A 20,223-nucleotide genomic window follows, 5' to 3' on the forward strand; every position below is an offset into this window, starting at 1 on the left:
GTTCAATCCATGGATCATGAGCCCGCTGTAATATTTTTCATTGCGTAATAGCTTTTCAATTTGAATTTTCACTTTTATTAAATGTATTTTATTTGGGGCCCTTTTGCTTTCTTTTTCTCTGTGCATCAATTCATCATAGACTCGAGAAAAAAAGTTTGTGAACCGATTTTGCTGATGTGGGCAAAATTATTTAAGGTGTATTTTATAGAAGTGGTGTGCTTTATAAAGCGTGTTCTGTTGGTTCTTGACTTCAGCAGGAGTTATGTTGCTACTATAACATTTGTGTATGTATGTGCCTTCAAGTTGCTTGTCAAATTATAAGGTTTTTTTTTAAGCCAAGGGAAACTCAAAGATGATTTTGCTAGTTCCTTCCTCTGAAATATAGCCTATAGCACCAGATATTTATTGAATTCTTCCATTCTAATATTAACCAGAACTAGCTCCTCTTAACTTCCAGGATCAGAAATAATCTGGTGTCTTTAGAGTATTTAGGGCCTTGCATGACATTTGAGGCTTTACAAATGATTAATTGACAACTAATGTCTAGAAAGGTGTTGTCAAGAGTCCACCAATTTGTAAAGATTCCACCAGCTTGTAACGGTTTGTAAAGGAGCCACCACTTTGTAGGGACTTACTAAACTGATAACACAACTAATAGCTTGTAATGTTGATTTGGTCTTTCTTCAATGTGTAACGTGGCTTAACTTGGAAGTATTTTTAACAGAGACTTGGCTTTAGAAGAAACTGTAACAAGTTTATTGAAGTCTAGAAGAAGCTTGATGGTTTCAATGTTTTTTAGCTCTTAGAGGCACATTTCTTCAGAGGTTACTTTTAATACATTTCATAAAACAACTCTTAAGAAGACTATTCCTTTCATTAAACAGGGTTTGAACTTATTTTCCTTCAAAATGTGTTTCTTTCTTTGACAGATTACTTCAGGTACAAACTTATTCCTTCCTTATGTTATTTCTGTTGCAGTAAAGATTCTTATTAGGGTTCTCTCCCCCTTTTTGCTCATACACTGACTAATAATATAAATAAGTCAACTCGACCTATCTAAACTACACAGGCTAAAAGCCAAAACCTTCCCAATTATCAACTCAGTAGAATCAGCCTTTCCCTGTAGTTCTTAGACTACAGACTTTTTTTGTCGTGTCAGGAGCAAGTCGCTTCTGGTGTGACAGAATTGGCCGTCTGCAAGGACGTTGCCCAGGGGTCGCCTGGATGATTTGATGTTTTTATCATCCTTGTGGGAGGCTTCTCTCATGTCCCCGCATGAGGAGCTGGAGCTGATAGAGGGAGCTCATCCGCCTCTCCCCGGATTTGAACCTGCAACCTGTCGGTCTTCAGTCCTGCCGGCACAGGGGTTTAACCCACTGCGACACCGGGGGCTCCAGACTACAGGCTACTTTACTGGTTCTCAACACACAACAGAACCATCCTTCCCTGTAGTTCGCTGACTACAAACTAACTGTTTTTAAATGGCTGCCCTGCCAAGTGGCAGTTGGCTCCGCCCCTTTTTCCATGGCAACCCAGCTCAGAGTGAGCTAAGCTGGCTACCATCCCCACCAGTTATGCTACTTTAAATACTCACCCCTTCAAACACCTATCTACAATTATACATAACTGTAGATTAAAACTCACACTTCACCACAAGTGTTAATACTTCTAGAAGTGTAACAGTTCCTGTGCATTTCATCTGGTAAGGTTTGTTCTCGTATTAGTGAGTCAGCATTGCTTACTTTTTTACTTTAGGACTCTATATTATCATCTGTTAAATCAAAATCCCACAGACTACTGTGTGTCATGCCTCCTTTCATCTCTCTTAGCCTGGTTTTGAGAAGTACAATTGGCCCTCCATATCACAGGTTCTGAATCCATGGGTTCAATCAACCACTGCGTGACGATATTCAGAAAAAATCCGAAAAGCAAACATTGATTTGGCTGTGAACTGAGCACCATGATGTAGTCCTCTGCCATTTCACAGATCCCCAAACTCTGTTTGTCACTCATTTGATTCGTTCACAATTTTATATAGTTCTCTTTGTCTTCCAAAACAGTTGAAATAGGAGAGGATGATAACTTAATAATTCCATCGTAGTGTTAAAAATATTCAGCAAATTTGCAGTTTCCTTTTAAAAAACATGAGACCTTGCTGAAAAAATAAATGGAAGATGTATATGTATTTAGGTCTGACAAAATAAAACCTGTTTGTTATGGTGGCTTTTGCCTGTTATGCTGTTTGCTTGTCCTGCTCTTGGTCTGTAGCCATGTAAGCCCCTTGCACATTGTGTTGTAGTGAACAGATGAAGTGCTTACACATTCATAGACTGAGACGCCACAAATTCAGTTGGGTTCTCTTGTAGCTCTAAGCAGATTTCTGCCCTTTGAGCCATGACATTCCCGGCTGGAGTTCTGAATGCTGATTGCATGACCTTTTATTTTTAATCAGGAATTCATATGAATTAATTTTCTGAAGCAGAAGAGGAAGTTTAAAATTCAAAACTAGAAACCTACATTCTCCATGAAGTGAACTGAAACACCTGTGTGCGTTTTAAGAGCTTCTTCAGGTTTTTTTTTGTTCTTACCTCTCAATACACTTAGAAATTGTTTAGCCAATGAAGATAAATTTGTATAAGTTGTCAGTCGAAGAATAACTTGTGAACAGCTTTATCTTTCTAACTTTGATAGTAATGAACTAAAAATAAATTAGATCATCCAGATCCATGATTTTAGTTGACCATGGGTTGTCATGACCTATGCGGAAAGGCGCACATTCATGTTGCTTCATTTAATAGGATGGAGCATAATCATCAGTTTTTTCCCCTATCTGAATCCCTATATCTCTTGTGGGCCCGCTATATGTAACTATATCTACTGTTGGGAACACTGTGCTTTTCAGCATATATGTTTCCAGAAAAAAAAAATTAAAGTTGAAGGATCCATTGAAAGCCCCATGATTTTCTACCGTCCAATAATCAACCTCCATTCTTTGAACTTTCATTTTTGAAATTTCTCAAGCCTATTATTATTATTATTATCATCTTTATTTATACCCCACCTTTTTCCCTGTGGGGACTCAAGGCGGCTAAAAACCCTTAGTTCTTCTTCTCCCCATTTTGGACTTTCCATGGTCTTACTACTTTCTAGTTCAGTAAATGTTCCTTGTCTACTCAACATTTTTCTGTTGCTACATTCGTTGCAGCAATGGAAAGAGGATTACTACAACTAATGCTAACATTGTGCATGATTTGACTGTACTAGATATGAGGAAGAAAGCTTTACCTTCTCCCTGTAAACATGGGAGTAGATTCTTAGGGATAATGAGAAGTAGATGTGAAATGACAGGAAATGTGAAACCAGCGTGAACAGAGTTATTCCTCGCTTCTTCTGGAAATCACTGAAAAATTAGAAAAAACTAATATATGTGATACTAACCTGAATAAGCATACTGCTTGTAGAGATACAATGCAAGCCATAATCTTATGCATGCTTGCTTTGAAACAAGTCTTATTGAATTCGGTGATATTCACCTCTTGAGTATATGTATGTTAACATATACAATTGAACTATTTATATATATTTTTAGCACAAACTCTGTGGTCAGTGCTAGAGATAGACCTGTTTTCATTAAGGTTCCTTGTAATGGAGGGCTTCCATGCTGTGAAAGAGGCAGTCCTACCCCCCCCCCCCCCCAGTTGTTTTGTTTGTGACTAGAGCTTTGACATGCAGCAAAGCAAAATTTATGTGCTGTTCATTTGAAAAACTGCCACAGAAGCTGGCCAAGCTGGCAGCAGCGCACCAAAGTGAGGCATTGAAGATTTAATAGGCAGGGTCACTGTACTGGGATTAGATTTATGCAGTTTTATTCCAGATCTTAAGAAGCATTCTCTCGTGAAGTACAAACATGCTTGAAAACAAAATAATAACAGTCATTCTATATATTTTTTGTGTGGGGCTATGCATGTTATAATTCCACAAAAGAGAAGGAAATTTCTTCTTCAGGGTCTCTCTGCTTCACTGAAATGTGTTTGCACCTGTGCAGAGATTCAATTTGGAATATTCCAAAACTGAGTCATTTGGCCAAAAAAATCCCTCCCCCTTCCGCCTATTTTGCACGTCCTAGCCTTCCAGGCTACTGACCACGCAATTTTTTTCCCCATCTGACCAACTTTTCTTTGGAGTGTTTTCTTCTTGAGGTAGCTACTCTCTTATACCTTTTTTCTTGTACTTTTCTTCTTTTGTTCTTTCTATCTCTTCCATTTACTGCTGGTATAAAAAAAGTATTTCTCATTACTTCAGAGTTCTGTCTCTTTCTTTCCCACTCCACTTTTGTGTTGCCATTGCTTATATTTGTTTTAAGACCTCTTTTTAAATTTTGCTCTGCTTATGATAGGACTGTTTTCTCTCTCCTGCACTCATTCTCAGGGCCTCTTCTGTCTGTGGAATCGGCACATTGTGTGTTATTTGCCAGGGCTTTGCATCTCAGGTTCTGTGGAATCATGGTCAATGCCTAGGAGAAATCACTACAACTTTCAGACTAAGTCGTTGCCATAAGTTACTTGTCTCGTATTTGCTCTTACTGCTAAATTAAGGAAGTCTAGGCCATCTTTGATGTTGATTCCTCCATCCATACTGATTACACCCTCGGTATTGATTCCGCCTTGTATTCGTGATGGAACCTTCTTTGGTACTGGTAGTTCTGAAGTCAAATTCTTTTGTTTCTCCAGCCATAACACCTATTGAATAATGGAATAAAATCTCTATGGATTCTCTTACTAGATCCAGCTGTAATAGGCACACTTCCACTTCCAGTCAATTGACTAATAAGGATGTCAAAGGAGCTCTTGCTTCAAAGGAGAAGAAATGATTCACATACTTGGAGCATCAGGCTAGTAATTTAAATCACCTCAATCGGTTTGGTGTCCTCCCTCTCAGGAAGCTGCATTGTCTTCTCAGTCCACTTCACTTTCTCTTTTGGTGTCAACTAAGAAAGACATTTCAAGACAGTAGTTGCTACTAAGCTTAATCGACATCATGGTGTCCCATAGATTGCCCTGCGTCCTGTATCATCATGATGGGAAGGGTCTCATGACATCAGGAAAGTTCCTGCTACTCCTCTCATCTGTACTATTGAATTGTCTTTCATCAGCCTCAGCTATCTGAATCAACTGCACTTTTCACATACCCTGTCATGGAAAAAATATTTAAAAGCCGTACTCATGACTCCTCCAGTACCTCCTGTTGTGTTTTAGCTTGTCACAGCTGATATGAAAAGCATGACCTTTCAACTGCACATTGGGCCTCTGAGTTATCAGCATTGTGCTCAAATGTATCTTACCTTATATTCCATTGCAACAATGCAGTTTTATGATCTGGTATCACTCTCTTGCTAAAAGTGTTGGTACAATTTTACCCTAATCAAGATACTGTCTTATGTGCCTTTTATCTGCAACTGATATCTCCCTTGGTGAGATGGCTACGTTGTTGTTGTTGTTGTTGTTGTAATATCTATTTATACCCCACCTTATCTCTCCCAAAGGGAAATCAAAGTGGCTTAACATAAAAGCATTACTACATAGTTTAAAATATACAAATATATATACATTAAAACAAAATTAAATATAAACAGTATTAAAAATTCACAGTTAGAAACCTTTCAAATACATTCAGTGCATATTCAGAGTTAAAGTTAGCATTCTCCAGATGTGCATTGTGCCCTAGCATTCTACATCCAACTTCTTTTCCTCTTTCTAATGGACTGTTCATGTGTTATGGTGGTCCGTGGAAAGTGTCTTCATAAAGTATTTCTAAATAAATTATCCACAGTATCCAGTTGACTAAACAGCCAGTTCCAGAAGCTCTTTAGGGATTGTCCCAATAGAGCTGTATCTTCTTAAATGGCTTTATGTCATGGCATGCCTCATCATTTGTGTTCATCCAGCATTATGCCTGAAATGTAGATCTAAAATTGATACAAATTTTGGCATGCTGTCCTGTCATTTATTCTTCAGTGATCTGACTCACCATCCTTTGGTAAATTCATAGTCACCCATTACCTATACATGTGGTCATCTGTGCCATTACACAGACCTGCCCTACTTCCCCGCTTTGGGGCTCATGTACTTTCATGCTGGACTTGGTGGGCTCAGACTAGCTTGGTGGGCTCAGACATGCGAAAAAGTGTTCCTGCCAAGCTTCTTAGTTTTGGACCATTCCAAACTGGCTATCTGCATAGTTGAAAGCTAATTTTTATAAGGGCACAGATGATCACGGAAACAAACACAGTTAGAGATAAGCAACCTGTTCTCGTACATTGTATTAAAAGTCCAATTCCTTCAAATGACAGTATTTCAAGACAGGTTTTCTGGCTAGGAAAATATGCTGGATAGTATGTCAATAATAGGTGCTGAAATATTGTAAAATCAAGTAGAGAACTAACTAGGGTCGTAGTGGTTCAGAACATGGATTTTCAGTGGTCTGCCTTTGTCCTTGCCATTTGACTTGCAAAATTAAATCAATCGTAGAAACAACTTGCAAAATACAGTATATAGAAACTGATATTTTAACCTTTGTAGCATAAAGTCAGTTCACTTGTGCAGAATTTTAATGCTTCCAGTGCAGGATATAAAGCTTTATTAATGGAGCCCTCTACTGTGCTTAGTCCAATCAGGAAGCCAAGTTAGTGAATCAAGTATTTTATTTTATTAACATAAATGAATTTCTGTTTCACATTCTGACAGCCAGGCTGCTGTACAAAACCCTAATAGAGTTTCTAGAAAGTTTGTGAACCTGAGGTAATTTCCCACCAAGCTATGTATTTCAGACTGATCTTTTCATTTATGTATCAGGCCAGACACTAACTGGCCTTCTATAGTTTTCTTTTGAGTGAGTCATCTTGTTTTAGCAGAAAACCCCTGTACTTCTTTTCTGCAGAAGAACAAGATGTGCCTGTAGTTACTGGAAGAATTCCCTATTAATCATGACAAATATTATGTTGAAATTTATAGTACCCTAAGCAAAAGCCCCAAAGGAAAACTATGTTTTATTCCCCTTCTTTTCTGTCTCATTTTAACCTTTCTACTACAAATATACATTATTTGGATTTCATTCACACAGAGATAATCTCTCCTTGATACTAACATATAGTTCATTGTCATTTTATTCTGTAATGTAACTTGTCTCATCTCACTTGCTATCTGGGACAATGCTAATGGGGTGTTGTTGTTTTGCCAAGAGTGACCTTGTCTCACTGACAAAGAAAGGGGTGGAACAGGGTTACTCGTAATATTTGACAAGGTATTCATACCTATTAAGAAAAATGAAGGGACATCTTTCTGTCAAATTATGAGGAAGCACTTCATAGTCTTTGTTGCCCTGTGTCTCCCAATGATCCTTATCAGGATTATTTTTCTATTGTTGGGTACATAAGCCTTGTGGGACCTGGAGAAATAATTTCATACCACATAATCATGTGCCCAGTTAGGGTCTCTAGGAGGGAAAAAAGCATCTCTCTCTTTATCTCCCCCCCCCCCCCCCAACTGTTGATAGACTGCATTCAATATGGATTGATGGAACCTTGAACAGTTTGGAGCATAGGACAAAAACACAAGTATGTCCTTTTTTTTAATTGAATAGCCTCTGAATTGTTCTAGGTAAAGATCCTTTTTCTGTTCCCACACTAGAATGTTAAGAACTGAAAAGACCAGCATAAGAGTATAAGGCATCATAGCAAGTGCTATTACCTAAATGAGTTATAATCTGAAATATGAGAGTCAGACTAGAAATCTAAAACTTGGCATGTTGTGTTAATGGAGAGATGAATATTGCCAAATGGAGAGTCTGACATAATGCAGAACTTCAGTACAAGCTCAGAACAGCCTTTTATCTCTCATATCATACCATCTTATTCTAAGGAAGGGACTCCTTGGTGGCAGCGATTCTTCTGTACCTTCAAGTCATTCCTGAATTATGGAAACTCTTAAGACATGATCTTTTGGAGGAGGTTTGCCCTTTGTCTTCCTCTGAGGCTAAGAGAATGCAACTTGATGAAGGTCAGTTTCCATGGTTGAATGGAGATTAGAACCCTCATTTCCAGAATTGTAGTCCAGTGATCCAAACAATACACCACACTGGCTCCTTGGACACCCCATGTCTCATTGGCTGTGGCCAGTGCTTTGATACTAGTGACCAGTAACTTGAAATAGAGACAGTTGTCCAGCTGGATGAGGGCACTGATGTAGTGAACATATGCAAGCTTTATCTATCCTCCATTGGGCTGTACATATAGATCTAACAATCCATGTGATTGAAAGCTTGGCTGATTTGGTGAGTGCATTGTATATATACCATAGGTAAGAAAAATATATCTAGGCAAGGTGTGGTCTATGGTGGAGCATTAGTATTAGCTCATTAATGAGTACCATCTGATCTACCTTCATAATAAAAGCCTAGAATATCATCACACTGATCATTGCAAAAGAAACAGTGCAAAGAGAATAAAAATACAGCAATCTTCTTTTTATGATATCTATTTGTCTTTTCCCCTTGTGGCTGTCCTACATTTTTCTTCACTGTTTTGGAGTATAACATAATTTTGTGACTACAATAGACTGGTCTGAAGTTGAGTATGTCTTATGCAAGAGTTGGGATGTGATAGCAATTGGAATGGAATGGAATAAAAATTATTTTGAATGAAACTCATTTGGTTGCACAGTTCCTAGCTATTTTAGTTAATTGGTGGGGTGGGGGAGGGTGGGATCCAGTGGCATACGGTATTCTTGGGAATTCGGCCTCATGTTTTAAATTGAAGATTCTAGACCAGGAATGGAAAGACAATTTATCTCATGAAATGCATCCAGTTTGGCTTGCAGAAGTGAAATATTGCAGCCGATTTGATAAATTGTTTATGCCTGATCACTGTCATTCATAGGATCAGTGTGAAAGATGCCAAACTATTACTGTCCATGCTAGATGTCCCTCTGTGACACTGTTTGATATCAAGCATTAAGACAATTAAATAAATGTCTTGATAGATTCATTTATGACTGTTTAAAATCAAAATTCAGTGATAAGATTCCTTGCAAAACCTTTGTTTGAATCCTGTGAAAACAACATCCTTTCATGTTGAAGACTTTCTTATTGCATATAAAGACAAAAACTCAATGTATTGTTTTTGTTCAATGGTACAAATATTACTTTAATCTGCAGGCTATACTACTTGCCTCCCCCCCCCCCCCCGGCCTCTAATATGTACCTTAATGTAACTCCTACATCGACATTTAACAAGTGCTTTCCCTATTGATTACATGCTTGTCTGCCAAGAAAAAAGATCATCTTCTGAATTTCTGTGGATATGCTGCTTTTGTTCAAGGCGGAGGTCAGAGACAGTTTAAAAAATAGCCTATGATGTTCAGAAATGTTTAAACAATCTGATCTGATAAACCACTTTGAGTCCCCCCAGGGGTGAGATAGGCGGCATATAAATACTGCAAATAAATAAATAAATAGATAAATAAATAAAATCAAAATATATGTAGGCCAGCTAAAACTACAATATGGTCTCATCTCCCGGTTAAACCCGGCAATGAGTTAAACCTTTGTGCCGGCAGGACTGCTGACTGAAAGGTCAATGGTTGATTCCAGGGTGCGAGGTGAGCTTCTGTCTGTCAGCTCCGGCTTCTCATGCGGGGACATGAGAGAAACCTCCCACAGGATGGTAAAACATCCTGGGCAACGTCCTTGCAGATAGCCAATTCTTTCACACCGGAAGCGACTTGCAGTTTCTCAAGTCGCTCCTGGCATGAAAAAAAAAATCTCCCAAGGTATCTCATTATGTATGAATATGCAAATACAGGTATTCCAAAACACAAAACACTTATGGTCCCAGGCATTTTAGATAAGATATATTCAACTTTTATGAGTAAGTGAAGCAGTGTCAAAAAAAATAATAGGTCTCTAAAGCCACTGAGTGCAAGGCAAAATCAACCAGACGGTGCTTTTTGGCAATGCAGTGCTCATGGTGCATGAAATTATGATACAAGGCTTTACAGAGAGACACTCCAGTTCCTTTTAGTTTTAGTTCTGCTTTTTTAATGCAAGTTTTCTGTAATAGGTAATCTCAGGTTTATAGCATGGGGCATACCTTGAAATGAAATCTCTAGGTTTCAGCAATAGCCTGAAGTGTGTTTGCACAATTGAAAGCTAGTGTGGGAATGCTATCCATTCTTGGAAATGTCTTGATCAGTTCCAGTGGCCATATCTTGATTACATCTTGCTTGAAGTTCTAGCATGCTCTTAAGTAGGGCTGGCTTCGGAATCTTTGATGGGTCCCAAAAGGCTGTGGCTGGACTGCTTACTTAAAGCTGGTTAAACTATTGTATTTTTTTCCATTTTTTTAATTAATGTAAAATTAAAAATGCAAGCTCCTTAAATGAGACTTCCTAAATTTTAATATAACTCTTTTTAAATGCTTTCAATCATTTGGAAAGAAAATATTCTATCATTATTTTCCATTTTTTAAAAAAAATTTTTTTAAAAAAGATGGGGAAAATGCAGATTTTTCAAAAGATCTAGTTTTCCCTTGGGTCCTCATATTTATAAGCAAATACATTGTTCTAGCTGAATCATGTAATGTGTTTTATTTTGGACTTGATAATACCATATGATTTTATTTGACTGTATCCTCAATAGATAATTCCTGTTGATTTGAGTATGATATTTATTACAGTAGCAAAACTGCACTCCGAGTTATTAACTGTTTTTTCCTGGGTAAAAGACCTTGGGCAAACGATAGCTATTTTCCCTCTCTGTTTAGGAACTTGCATAGTTTTTCTTCTTTTTTCTTTTTTTTCAAATGCAGTTCCTGATGTAGTTTAGTGTCATTCTGGATGGTTTGTGGTCTTTCAGTGGCTTTATGGAGAACATGGAAATATTTATTTTCAGATTTCTCCTCCTTGTACCAATCTACTCCCCAAGTTGTTTATTCATTGACTTTTTCTGTCTTTATACAAGGCAAACATATTCATAGTAGACAATTAAAAGTTGTATAATTAGCATTCATATATCTTTCACTTTGGTTCTTTTTTGTTAATTCTTTTATGAGGGAAAATTGATTTAAATTAAAAGCATTTGGTATAAACAAGAAGTGTAATGTTTTTATTTCAAAAAGCCGTTTATTTTTATGAGTTCTCATGTAGCAGACCATTACTGTTAATTCACTATATTAAGCAAGATAGCACAATGTGAAATTTAACTGTTGGAATTCAGCCTATGATATTAATTTGATTGAAATCAGAAAATAGTATCCTTAACTGCTAACCCATATTTACATGGAGCTAGAAGCTGGAGTCAAGCATGATGGTCTCTGTTTCTGTGCCTTGCTTTTGTTTTTGGAGAAGATACTGCTTTTGGAAATAAATGCTGGATTATGTGGGCATGTTGACCTGATCCAGAAAAATGGTTGTGTTTGTTAGAGTGCAACCCCATTAAAAGTTATGCATCTATGCTGAGATTCACAGTGGTATTTGATGTACTAACATTGTTCTTTGCTTAATATTTTAGGGGAGAGCGCTGCTGCACTGGGCCTGTGACAGAGGACACAAGGAACTAGCCTCAGTACTCCTACAACATACAGCGGATGTTAATAGCCAGGTAGTGACATGTCCATTTCATTTAATACATTTTCTCGTCTTCAATTTTTTTCTGAAGTGTGGGTAGAAACTTAGGTCTCTTTTACACTGCGCAGGAAATCCAGATCATCTGCTTTGAACTGGATTATATGGCAGTGTAGACTCATATAATCCAGTTCAAAGCAGATAATGTGGATTATCTACTTCGATAATCTGGATTATATGGCCATACTTAAGATGAATCTTAGTTTGTTACTCTACTTGCTCCGTTCATTTTAATGGTTATATAAAGTACAGCGAATGCTGCTTTGTATGCTGTAGGTCTGCATATTATTCGAAGGATCTGTTCCAGGACCTTTTATATAATATGACTTTCATATATAAGGCCTTCTGGTGAAAGTTAACCATAGACTCACATTGGACGCCTAGAGAGAACACTTCTCTAGGCATTGCTCGATCCGTCAGGGTTCTATGGTATTCAAAGCTTTTCACATATAACTAAAACTGTGTTCAAATACCTGGTGAAATAAGTGGTCCTACTGTACTCTAGGATGACTGATTTTGGGGAATAAATTTAAAAAAGGTATAGTTGTAACAAATTATGTATATTTTTAGCAGCATGACATCATTGAAGCAAATGTTAGTGGTATTAATCTCACCTTAAAAATGTTTGTCAGTGAAACTCATTTTTACTTACAAAGGTTGTCCAGCAGCCTCACTTTGCCTTTCCTTCTTGTTCTCTGCCTAGCTGGATTTTTTTTAGCGTAATCAGCATCAGGAAGATTCTGAAATAGAGGCAGTAAAAAGACATTCAATGTCTGGTTGGAATAGCATTGCATGTAATAAAAAATGCAGTAAAACTTGGAAGTGGGAAAGAACGGGATGGCAATCCAGCTAATCCTTTTGTAGTTGTGTGTGCTTGCCTACCAGAGGCAAGGTGAATGGCAGTTGTGTCTGCATCACTTCTTCTTCTTCTCCTCCTACTACTAGTAGGTATGGTGCCAGAATGCTGAGTCTCAACAAGTTGCTTCCAAAGACTCTTTCTAAATATGTTAGAACTGGAGACAAGGGGTGGAAACAGATAAGTCTGCCAAAATATGTTCCATAAGCATATTTGGGGGGGGGGGGGGGGGGGAATAGTTCTAGAGGTTTAGGAACTGAATAAGAAAAAAGGAGGCTGGTGGAATGAAAAATCACCCATGGATGCATTTTAAGGGGGGGGGGGGGGAATATCAAGGATTCTGTGGAAGGTCTCAAGTGTTCTTGCTTATTTCAGGAAGGCTTACCTGACCAGGCTTTTTCATTTTATGTATGCACACTAGCCATCACCTGCCACACATTGCTGTGACCCAGTCAGTGTATATGTGTGTGTATATATTTGTGTATGTGTATATATGTGTGTTTGTGTATATATGTGGTTTTGCACATGCATTGTAATGTTTTTTGTGGGTTTTTTTGGCTTTTAAAGTCTCTTCTGCTATGTTTTTCAGTGTTTTATGAGTGATAGCCACTCATTGGCCTGATAAGTGTATTGTGTCCAAATTTGGTGTCAATTCGTCCAGTGGTTTTTGAATTACGTTAATCCCACAAACGAACATTACATTTTTATTTATATAGATTGTTGGATATGAATAAAAAGTTTATGGGAATATGGTGAACTTCTCCTCCTCTTCTTCCTCCCCTCCTTCCTCTTCCTCTCTTCTACTTTTCTCTCCTTCTCTTCCTTCTCCTGCTCTTTTCTCTCTTCCTCCTCCTTCTTTTCTCTCCCCTCTTTTTTCTTATTTCTCTATTTTCTCTCTTCATTTTCATGTTTCCCTTCTTCTTTCATGGCTTTATACCTTGTTTGAGTTTTCTGAAAACAACAAAAATGATTTAGTTGTAATATTTATATTTTAGACAGGAGTGGGAAGTAATCACAATCTTTTAAAAAGCATTATTTCTTGTATCCCCACCTTTTTAATGTATTGCAATTTCCCCAGCAGATTATTTTGAGCCTGTCACAAAAGGTTAATAATCACTATAAAATGAAAATCAATCTTTGATACCCCTTCACCCCCCAAGTAATAAGAGAGGCATTTTAAAAGGTCTTGGGTGAAATAGAAATGTTTGCAGACGGGTGTAAAAACATGTAGGAGCGCACATCTTAAACTGTAATAATTCCTATATGTGCATGACCTTATCTTCACAAAGTGGAAAGCAGAGACCTTTCTGTTGGCGTAATATCAGAAAAAAATAAGCAATGCTTAAATCCTTTTTTTAAACAGAAAAAATACATGTACAACGTACACTTTGTGGGATCTGCTTACCTCTGCCATAGATGTGTGGCCTGGATGATATGTATGGTCTCTCAAGATTTTCCACATTGCATAATTGAACCGCTTCCAGAATTGCCTGCTATGTTTTCTAAGCCTCATTCTCCTTGTAATGGACCAGTTCTGCTGCCTTTGGGCCCACCACCCAGTAATTGAGAACAATCCAGAATCACTGGGTTGCTGTGAGTTTTCCGGGCTGTATGGGGTGTGTGTGTGTGTGTAACAATCCAGTATCACATTTAAAAAGAAAGAAACGGAATCGAGGTAAATTAGAATATAATTACTGGCATTAATAATGGTAAAGTAAAACCAAATACAAAATCCATATGATTGATGCTTCCCTTCGGCAACCAAAATGCTAACTTTCAAACCTCCAAACTTCTTCATCAGGCAAAATATATTATAAAACTGTACAGGAGAAAGTTACAGGCCTACATTTTGTATCACTTATTGTCCTTGCTGTAGTTCAGTTGGTCTGGTGGGATCAAAATGCAGGCAGAAATCTCTCCTCCTTTTCTAGCCACATAGAAACTAACACAAGGAGCACTGAAATCTAAATCAATTAGGAGATAAAGGGAGACTTTGTTGGAGGTAGAACTTCCAAAAGTTACATCCCAGTCTTTACTTCTCCCTTGTTTAGGATTCTCCTGTTACAGCTAAATCCATTATCCTCAAATCCAGAAAGAAATATGTATACCATGTTCAAGAGTAGCTGAACAGCAAACAAAATACAAAAATCCACATAGGAGCGATACCGTTATTGGCTAACCAAAATGCATAAAACACATCATGCAAGGTCCACTGGCTTCTTCGGGCACAAGTGTTAATTTTAGAGGGGATGAGGATTACCCCCTTCCTTTTATTTTCCTTTGCTCTGCCGCTTATGCTTCAGTCTCCTCAAATCCGGTCCCGAAACATGGCTCGGAAAAGTTTGCTCACTTGTGATTGGAGAGATCAGTTTTTCTAATGTCCCATGTCACACTCTTTTCCATCTCACAATATGGTGTTAGATCAGCCGTTGTATGGCTCACTGTTGCATTGCTCCCCTGTAAGCAATAAAGCTTCTTAAAAATTGACTTTTTTTACCTAGTGCAGAAGCTGGGATAGTCCCGCTAGAGGTATGTGCCCAATTACATATAATTTCCTAGTGGCTTTATTTAGACTAACGCTATTGATGCTATTGGATCGTCTTTTCTCCAAAAGAGTAAGGTTTAGTGAGGTCAAACTACAGCAACATGGGCTTTGATCCTTAACTCTGCTAAACTTGGGATACTTCAGAGCCAACAAGAAAATCTAGGAAAGGATATGGGATGTAGCTGTTTGGGAAGAAAGGTCCAGATTTTGAACTATATTGCAGCTAGAAATGAGAGATTTAAAAAATTGTCCCCACTATTATAAAGAGCACTATTATCTTTATGCTCTAGATCAGGGGTCCTCAAACTTTTGGAGGGCCGGATTATAATTTGAAAAAAAGCAGACTGAATTCCTATGCATGCTGCACATATCTTATTTGTAGTGCAAAAAACACTTTAAAACAATACAATAATTAAAATAAGAACAATTTTAACAAATATAAACTTCTTAATATTTCAGTTGGAAGTGTGGGCCTGCTTTTGGCTGATGAGATAGGATTGTTGTTGTTGTTGCTGTTGTTGTTGTTGTTGTGTGCTTTCAAGTCGTTTCAGACTTAAGTTGACCCTGAGCGACGGCAGGGTAAATGACCTTGGAGGGCCGTATCCGGCCCCCAGGCCTTAGTTTGAGGACCCCTGCTCTAGATATTCATGAGTACTGTAGAGCCTTTATCTTGACTTGTTCTAATTAATGCTTGGCTATCAACTTTCAAAGCAGTTTAAAGTAGCTAGTAAAATATGTGTAAATAGATGTCATTTTTAGTGAGCAAGAAGAGCACATTTTTCTAGGCCATGTTTAATAAAAAGAAATTCTGTTTTTGAAGTTTCCACTTGGTATTGAATTGCAGCCACACAATGGCAGCACTTCCCCTGCCCTTCTAAATAATAGGACAGGCAGAGTCCAGGTTTTTTGAGTGTTGATAATTACCTTTAATAGTACACCTAAAATAGGTGCTGATTGCTTTGAGGGGTCAGTGCAGAAAGAACTACTTTGTGGTGGGATAGAGATTTACTGTGTCTTTGAAAGGGGGTTATTTGTATAATCTAATTATCCAAATCCTTAGCCACAAGCATTTCTCAGTGGGTGGCTGTGTGTTCAGAAATAATGTTGAGAACTGTGATGGCTTGGAATTTTTCACCCAAAGTTCAATATAATGTGGGAGCAAGTGGAGAGGAAAATATTAACCTCTATACACACCACTATTACCCCTCTTCTTTAGGTGAGCTGGTGTCCAGTGCTGGAGTTGGGCAGGGATTGCTTCTCCCCTGTATAGAAGGGAACGTCTTTTGAAAATCTGCACATTCAGGCAATGTTTTCAAAGCATGGAGCTGTCTAAATTTTCTTATCCTGCCTCTGCGTTAGTTCTTCACCAAGGAGAAATCCTTTTAATTGATTGTGGCAAATGAATATTTTAATGAGATGTACTTAATTTTGATCTTTGCTATAGAATATTTTAGAATTAATTTTATTATGATTGCTTAATGGTTTTTAACTTTGATCCAACACATTGTTTTTGTTAGTTTTAATTTACATTGTAATTTGCTTTGGGTCCCATAGTTGGGGAAAGAGGGAACATAAATTAACTATCTTCAGTCTTGTTTTAATATTTATTCATTACTGATTGCTAAAGTTATATGGTTCAGTTGCTTTTATCATTACCTTGGATGCTTTATTTTAGTACAGTATTTTTCATCAAACAGTTATCATTCTTCTTGTGATAGTAGTGTTAGTAGTAATACTAATAGTACTAGTCATAGTTTGCCGCAGCACCTTTCCCCATTTGTACTTCATGTGGGCAAAAGTTCTCTTTTGTAGGTAAAGCCAAAATGTGTAATGCATCAAGTTTGTTCACTCATATACTATATTCTGTTCGACTCAACTTGTTGGATTACTTGTACTATGTTGGATTTTTAATGGTTATTTACAGGGTTGGTATTTAGTAAAAAGCTTTCTTTCTTGGCTTACATAACTCTGTAGGTGTCTTAGTCTAACAGGCAGTGAAGCCAAAAGAACATGCACCTTTTGTAAAGCTGAATGTATGTTATTTCTGTTTCAACCCAACTAAATGTAAGTTGATGTTCTTAGTTTCTTAATGAATCCAGTCAGTCAAAAAGGATATTCTTGAGTGTGGTGTCTGTGACTGAATAATCATAGAATCCTAGAGTTGGAAGAGACCTCATGGACCATCCAGTCCAACCCTCTGCCAAGAAGCAGGAAAATTGCATTCGAAGCACCCCCGACAGATGGCCATCCAGCCTCTGTTTAAAAGCCTCCAAAGAAGGAGACTCCACCAAACTCCAGAGCAGAGAGTTCCACTGCTGAACAGCTCTCGCAGTCAGGAAGTTCTTCCTGATGTTCAGATGGAATCTCCTTTCTTGTACTTTGAACACATTGTTCCACGTCCTAGTCTCCAGGGCAGCAGAAAACAAGCTTGCTTAGTTATCCTGTTACAGTTGTACATTGTATATCCTTGCTAATTACTATATGAAAAATGAATTGTGTTGCACGGTATTAATTTAATTGGCATATCCCTGATTAAACAGTCTTGGATAGTTTTGTTTCTGAAATGGACAGCTGAAGAGGTCAACTATATCTGGTGCAGCTTGGACATATAGACTTTCTCATTTGAGATAAGCATCGCTGTGATTCATAGCTGGCCGTTATTTCTGCCTGCAACAGTTGTAACAGTTGAATAGCTATTTACCAGTATCATCATGTCCAGCTTTACCTGCTGAAAAGTATTTTGACAAGCCCCCTCCCATTTTGGGAAAGGTAGCTGACATGAATAGCTGTGGGAAAATTTGACTTGAGAATTGTACCCTCAGCATTTTTTTTCTTCTTGTATTGCCAGATACTGAGCTGTATAAATGATACAGCGGTACATTTTGTTCCTTTCCAGGAAAGATCAAAATGTGCTGTTTCTGCATTATGCTGTGTTATTACCTTTTGTAACAACTAGCAGAATCTTCTCTTGTGGCTTTGTACAGCACCAGCACTAACTGTGGTTATTGCTTCATTTTTAATTCTTCTTTTTTGACTTCTAGAGACTGTAAATATCTATTTCTCTGGGCTTTGTTGGTTTTGTATAAGCTTATGAACACATTTTACAATGGCCTGTTAGTAAGGCAGAACATTATTTTACAAGAAGCAGGGAGCTGGCCTCAAAAATTGTACCTTCTTAAAATATATATAAATGTGTAGCGGTTTGAGCATTGGACCATGACTCTGGAAAGCACATTTTGATTCCTCACTAGACATGAGAACTCCCTGGGTGAACTTTGGTGAGTCACATATGTTCAGCCCCAGGAAACACATAGAAAGACTTGAAAGCACCACCAACAACATTCATTCATTCATTTAAAACATTTATATTCCACCCTTCTCAACCCGCAGGGGACTCAGGGCGGAGCACAACATTTATATGGCAAACATTCAATGCCAGGACATAAAACCATAAATATATACAAACATTAAAATCACTTATATCCACATTAAAAGTTGCTTAAAAACCTTCTCAGGACACCATCTCAGGACACCAACAAGAAGTCATTTTGTGAATTTTCCCTATTTCTCCTAAGAGGCAATTCAGCCTTAATATTGTTCCAACCTCATATTCATATTCAGTTGATCCATGTTGGGATTGGCGTTTATGTAAATATGATTGATTTTTAAGTGTCAGTTTTGATTTGGGAAGGGAAAAATCTTTGCAACCATAATATAGCCGTCCTTTTGTGAACTGAAACTGTTCCCTGAGCTGATGTTAAGATATTGTGAGTCAGAGTGCTTCTGGAGACTAAGATGCAGAACAGCTATTCCTTTACCGTACATTCATGCACGTATTTGGAGGGTGGAGGAGGGACTCTTTTCAAAGAGAGACAATACAAACATAATAAATGGAAAGGAAGGTTCATCTCCCTCATGACTCAATCCTTCTCAAACGACATTATTATTGACTGGACCATTGGTTGCCAAAAAGAAAAATCAATTTTAGAAGTACTTGCTTGGCCACAGATCACAGTAGTAACCCAGCACAGACAGCCTGATTTTATCAACTATCTCAAGACTAATTTCCACCATTAGCCAGAAATGAAGTAGAAATTGTGGATATATCAAAGATGGCTTGGTATTTCTTTCCATTTTCATGCTCCTTTTCATTTTGCATTTCTAAAATGCCATTATATCTCCTTTCATTCTGATGTGAATGCACTTTTCCATTCCATGCACCTAAAAATCTGCATTTAGTTTTGGCTAGTGTTCTTCAAAGCTCTGTGCATACTCTTCAGCTTCATGCATTTGTCCATACCTGCCTTTCCCATGGCTATATCAGACACTTTCTTTGCACATGTGTGGTTATCAGTAAACTGTAATATGAATAATTTAACCAATCATTTATAGTTTCCTTGCTGTAAGAATACCAGAAAACAGAATCTAAGTAGGTGAGAACCTCCATTGTAATGAGCCTGGCCTTCTTTCCAGCATTAAGCTAGAATCCTCTTATTTCAACATTATTGTGAACTCTGGCTTAATTCAAATCAAGTTACTTGGGCAGAATCCAGCATGTGGTGGGGAAAGAGCATCAGAAAAATATCTGGTCCTGACATTCTTTCCATTTTGTGGTTAATGGAGCCTCAAGCAACAATCCAAATAGAATCTTCCGACAAACAAATGGGAAAACCCCATATCCTAGAATATTTATGAATGTGTTTCATGATCTTTGTACTACATTAACAATAAAAATACTATTTTTATTATAGAATTTTGTCTTTGAGTTTAAAATCATGGTGGGAGACTTCCAAAGATCTTATTACAGAGACATTAACTGATTTCTCCATTTTACTGTAACCACCTCTAGTTATGCATGCTAATATTGGTAAGGCTAAATGCTGGAGTCTGTCCTCCTCTCCGGAAGTGATCCTGTCCTGTATTTTGAATTACCCATATTTTCTTAATCCAAATAAAATTTGGAACCATTGTATATTAATCCACCTGATATATAGATTTAGAGCAGGCATATGTATCATCTACCTGGATAAAAATAAATAAACTATTTTTATAAAGATGTGTTGTTGACAGTTTTCGTGGCCAGAAGCCACACCCAAATATCTGGGAGTCACTCTGGACCATGCTCTGACCTACAAGAAGCACTGCCA

General features: G+C 37.6%; 1 protein-coding gene across 1 annotated transcript in view; it reads left to right on the top strand.

The window, feature by feature from the left end:
- ACBD6 (acyl-CoA binding domain containing 6) overlaps positions 1 to 20,223 on the top strand; it is a 108,906-nt gene that overhangs the window by 37,980 nt on the left and 50,703 nt on the right. Inside the window, exon 6 of the mRNA XM_060774458.2 lies at positions 11,563 to 11,652. Coding sequence (XP_060630441.2) covers positions 11,563 to 11,652 — 90 coding nt within the window. The remainder of the gene's footprint in view (positions 1 to 11,562; positions 11,653 to 20,223) is intronic.

This window comes from Anolis sagrei, chromosome 4 (assembly GCF_037176765.1).
Source record: "Anolis sagrei isolate rAnoSag1 chromosome 4, rAnoSag1.mat, whole genome shotgun sequence".
In the NCBI taxonomy this organism is placed as follows: Eukaryota; Metazoa; Chordata; class Lepidosauria; order Squamata; family Dactyloidae; genus Anolis; species Anolis sagrei.